General features: G+C 36.5%; 1 protein-coding gene across 1 annotated transcript; it reads right to left on the bottom strand.

The window, feature by feature from the left end:
• Nucleotides 1-93: 93 nt before the first annotated feature.
• Nucleotides 94-4,434, bottom strand: LOC121967438. The gene is made up of 7 exons (XM_042517672.1): nucleotides 4,271-4,434; nucleotides 3,975-4,134; nucleotides 3,046-3,122; nucleotides 2,875-2,953; nucleotides 2,684-2,793; nucleotides 1,025-1,089; nucleotides 94-346 (listed from the first exon to the last, which is right to left on the bottom strand). Exons 1-7 carry the CDS (start codon nucleotides 4,361-4,363, stop codon nucleotides 253-255), a joined length of 678 nt encoding a protein of 225 aa, XP_042373606.1. The 5' UTR covers nucleotides 4,364-4,434; the 3' UTR covers nucleotides 94-252.
• Nucleotides 4,435-5,272: the final 838 nt, after the last annotated feature.

Genomic DNA, 5,272 nt, shown 5'->3' with positions numbered 1-5,272 from the left:
CCAACAGTCTAAATCTCGGAATCTTAACATTCGATAATTGAGTTCGACAAGTTCAGGTAGGTCGCACTCGAGCTTCGATATTGTAACTCTGCATAAGAGTAAGACATTGAGTGGGGCATCCATTCATGATTCAAACATGGAATAGAATGCTCAAACTCACATTTGTACAACACCTTATGTGAAATATTCTACAAAATAAGGTTTAGATAAATTACAGAGAGAGAGAGAGAGAGAGAGAGAGAGAGAGAGTGCTCAAAATTGGCCTGCCCTAATATCTCTATCTAATCGATCAGCATTGAGTGTGCCAGGGAGTTCCCTGAAATCTTCATTGAATACGGAATATGCACTGCAACAAGAACAGATATTTGGTTAAGAGAAAAGAAACAAATTCAGGGAGAGTTTTCTTGAACATCTGATGCTGAAGAAGTATTAACCAAATTTCCCTATGAATGCATAGTTATTTCCGGGATGGAAACTCCTAATCTGGAGATGCTCAAATAGTGCACCAAACTGGGCACACAATTAGATCAAACTGCACAGACTAGAGGGAATAATGAAACCAGCAAAAAAAAAATTGGAAAACCCTTTCTCACAGTCTAGGTTTTGAAAGCTCCTGAGCGAAAATTTTTCCATGTGCTTTTTACTAGAACAAAAAGGAATGTTTTTTTTTAATTATTTTTCACTCAAACCAGTTTGGGGAATCCAATCTAGCTGGGTGCCTGGTTTACTAGGTGTAAACGAGGAAAGCATATATTAGGTGTATGATCTAAGCATTTTTTAGAGAGCACAATGAATTCCAAAACAACTGAAAGGCAAGTGCCCTCGTTTTGAAATTTGCTAAAGTATTAAGCATATTATTCTACAGAATTATGGAAGCTGGAGAAAACCACATGCAGATAGCAAAATTTTCAAAATTTTGCTTCTAAAATGAGAAATGAATAGCAAATTATCAAGGAAATATTTAGTCTCTCAAAATTAATTAATTGGAGGAAACACACATTGAATAAATGAAGAAACTACATACCTCAGGTCACCATGTTGTCTTTTTCCGAGATTCAGAAGAATAATCAAGAACCCAGTGATAAGTATCTGCACATAGCATGAACTATTCAGTTCTAAGTGAAATCCTCCATGTATATAATTGGTCATTACAAATTCAGTTTCCTGAGAGGGAAAGGAATGCTGAGCCTATTTAATATAAGTGGAGATTGAGAGTGGATTGATGGCTCAAACACCAAGACTGAGATGGGCTTGGGGGTGAGGAACGTCGCTGCCATCAAGATTTAAAGATATGTGAGATGTGAAACATTATGAGCAAATGTAATCTTGGATTTTGGATACCTTTTATTCAACCAAAGACCATGTGATCTATGTCAAAGTTGACGAATAAAGTTTGATCTTGAGTAAAATCAAGATTCCCGAGCAAATTCAATCGACCAAAGGGTTGTTTCAGTCGACTCAACTCTATAGTCAATTGTAAATGTTTTGCTCGGGAATAAAATTATTCTATTATGGCTTGAGTAGACTAAAACGAGAATTTAGTTGACAAATCAATCAAGTGAGCATTAGTTGAATCGCCCAAAAATGTTTTGAGTCAATCCAATCCAAGTCTCAAACTATCAAAGGTTTAAGTTGACTATTGAAGATTTGAGTATTGGACATATACTGAATTGGCTAAAGACGAAGTCATTAGGTAATGAGTTTATCCGGTTGAGTTGATTGATACAAAATTGAGTTGATTAATGTAGATTTTTAGTTGAGTGGAAGGATTCTGAGTCAACTGAATAAGTAATTATTGTTAAATAAGTCACCAAGATCAATGTTTCAGCTGACTGGAGAAAATCAGAGTCAACTGAAATCATTTGAATTGTGGCTATAAAGAAGGGAGCAAATTGAACTCGAAGCAATGAACTCATATTCAAAGTAACCAACTCACATGCTCTAATTATTAATCTTCTAATTGTATTTCCAAGCTCTAAGGTGCTCTCAACTACTTGGAAAGAGTATTAGCTTTTGAAAGGTTCATTTTCTTTGTACGTTATTTATTTATTCTTATGATTTAATTCTTATTCTTTTGTAAAGAGAAATGCAAGACATTTTTATATGGGGCTTCAAAGGATTTACAAGCAGACATTTCTGTAGAAGAATTTTTTGATGAATAACTCACCTAACAAGTGAGTAGGTTATGGTTTAATTCTTATTCTTTTGTAAAGAGAAATGCAACGCATTTTTATATGGGGTTTCAAAGGATTTTACAAGCAGGCATTTCTGTAGAAGAAGTTTTTGATGAATAACTCACCTAACAAGTGAGTAGGCTGTGAAGTAGGACCTGGATCCAAAGTACATTATATTTTATGTTAGCATTGTTGGTTTTTTTGTTATTTGACTTTATATTGTTTCCTCCTTGCACTAACAAATATTGAAGTTATTTTTACACTAACAATTGTATAAGTCTTGTGTTTGCAAGAGTAAATCAAAAAATTGTATTTACATATCAGTGCATATTCACCACCACTAGTTGCATCACCAATCCTAACATGTTGTAAGTGACCATGACATGGTTGTAAATGAACTGTTTTGGATCCAACATTTAATTATTTCATCAGCCTAATATGTTGTTGCGAGCACAATATCCAATGTGAGATCAAACTCAAATAATTTCACATTTCCCATACACACTTACATAGATGGGTCCTATTCCAAACCGTTGAGCAATGGGAGCCATTGAGAACCACAGGATGATTCCAATCCAAGCCTTCAGACTGATAGAGAAAATTGCCATCAAGACGATGTCTATGAAATTCAGAAGGAATGCAGTCATATGGTCTGATTTATAAATCTACCAATGACAACAAGTTTTACATGTGATCATACCAGGAAATCGTAGCTTCTTCTGAAGAAATAAGAAAATTCTCTTCTTCAACCAGTTTGTTCTTTGTGGGATTTGAAATTTCTGAAGACAAATAGAGATGTGATGAAGTAATACTTGTACTATGTGGTTATTGATGGTTATCAAGCGCAAAGATAAAACTAGTGCAGACAGACCAGTTCTTCCTCATCATCATCGTCTTCCTGAAGATGCTTCGCAGGGGGCTTAGGTACAACAGCTAATATTAGAGAATCTGTAAAGAGGGGGAAAGTTACTACCAAACATGCTAATATTATCTAATCCACACTTTCCTTTTCAGATGCACTTCCAAGTATCTTGAAAATGCATCATCAATAAAGCATATACATTTTCTTGTATAGGAAAACAGTTATTTGTCTATTTGATTGAGGCATGTGCTTCTTGTCATTTGTACAAAATCAAAAGATTATATATATATGTGTATTAAATTTGAAAGTAGACCAAGTAGTTTGATTTACAGTGACCATAAGACTGATTGACGAGCTAGTGACAAAGCAGACATTAATGGAAACTTAGCTATGGCAAAGAAAATAAGAAATGAGGTCTTGGTAGCTGTATAAATGACTTTTGCATACGCTATCAAGATATATGCCTGATAAAATTTCAATGTATTGTTACTTAACATCCATGAATTCTATGAATACTCTTTGTTCTTCTTGAATTCTAAAGTTGTATCTTTGATATACCATTCTTTTTGTCAGTGACATATGGGTCGTGCAATGGTACACTAACCCTAATCAAAATTCTCAAGACAATTGTTGTTTGAGATGGGGAGCCTGATTGATGCAAGAGGTCCATATCTACACGGAGGTTAAAGAGTGTACTCCTAAGTGAGCTTCCACAGAAGCATGCAGTGTAGTGCCCTTGGTAACAAATTGTGCTAAAAGTAACTCTTTTTTACTGATTTATTATTGATGCATCTTCCAAAACGTCATGAACCAATAAATTAAGCGAAAAATTGAAACTATTGACCAAATTGTATGAACTTCTGCAAACCAGAAGCATCCTGATCAACATCATCGATTTTAGGAATCAAAACTAAATGAACCGAAAGCGTCAAACTTGCCTCCATCCTGGAGCCTAATCAGCACATCCTCATCAGGCTCTTCTTCCTCCTCCTCCTCCTTCTCCTTCTTGTCCTGAAGGGTCTTTCCTCTCAGCACAAGCTTCAATCGCTCGGCCGGCAGACGACGCTCCGCCGCGACGATCCTCCTCAGATCCGATACCTAATTCGGATACCAATCAGATCACCAAATTGAGGACGTATTACCCCGTGACAGAAATCAAAACATAAAGCAGACGAATAGAGATCGAGCGACCGCGATCGCGAGAAAGTTAGGGCTAGTGTTCAGGGTGATCTACCTTGATGCTGGAGGGTACTCGGAGCCTCGTAGGGCGAGCGGGGCCGATGGTTTTTACGGTGACCTCCACCATCTCCTGCGCCTCTCCGGCCATTGCACACCGCCGGCGCTCCCTGGTGACGATCTCCGTTCCGATCAAACTTCTACAATTACGTTTAATAGATTTATGATGCGCATTGATTGCCTTTGGGCCACTTGCCGGCCCACTCGTCCAATTAAAAATATAGAAGCCCATAAGCAACCTTATGTGTCTCTTTTCTAAAGAATCCACTTATATAACTCTACAATCCCATTAATGTTAGAGGTAATCGATTCAATCTTGAGAAAATTTTTCATTTGTGGTCAGAATAAATCAAAAAGCTAAAGCTCAAATGGATCATGATTGACAGCTTATCCTCATAAGTTTTTCTAACTCACTAGTTATAATGTGACTTAGGTGAGATTTAAATTTTTGTTACTAAAAAGTTCATCCCAACTCTTACCATAGCTTCAAGGACCCTTTCCTTTCTTATTCACAAAGTGTTGATGAGCAGCTCTTCTTGGACAAGCAATTCCTCTTCCCTCCAACAACCATCTCAAGTCTATTTACTTGGATCAAAGATACGAGGAAGAGAAGAGACCCATTACGTATATAAATGATAGCAAAATTTCATTTTTTTTTTCACCCCGAAGTGTATCTTTCTTTTTTTTTAAGGGCAAATTACCTTCATGTCCCTTAACTTTTTCAATAACTATTTTTGGCATTTCAATTTTTTTTTGAAACAAATTAGTTATTCAACTTTTTTTAAATGAGTTACTTGTGGCTCCTCAGTCAAATTTTTTTAAAAAAAGATTGATAGAAACTATAAAATGTACGTTCTACATGTCTTTTAGAGGAGTAAAAGGTATCCATCACTGGTACAGTGTTCGACCAAAATCTCATGGCCGTCTTTGTAGTTTCCAAGGTGCGCTGCTTCCCTCTTCTCCAGAGAGGTCGTTGCTGGCATGTCACAGCTACATTCCA

Source organism: Zingiber officinale, chromosome 3B (assembly GCF_018446385.1).
Source record: "Zingiber officinale cultivar Zhangliang chromosome 3B, Zo_v1.1, whole genome shotgun sequence".
Classification (NCBI taxonomy): Eukaryota; Viridiplantae; Streptophyta; class Magnoliopsida; order Zingiberales; family Zingiberaceae; genus Zingiber; species Zingiber officinale.
Note: the sequence above shows the minus strand (reverse complement) of the source record. Positions and strands in the feature narration are given on the sequence as shown.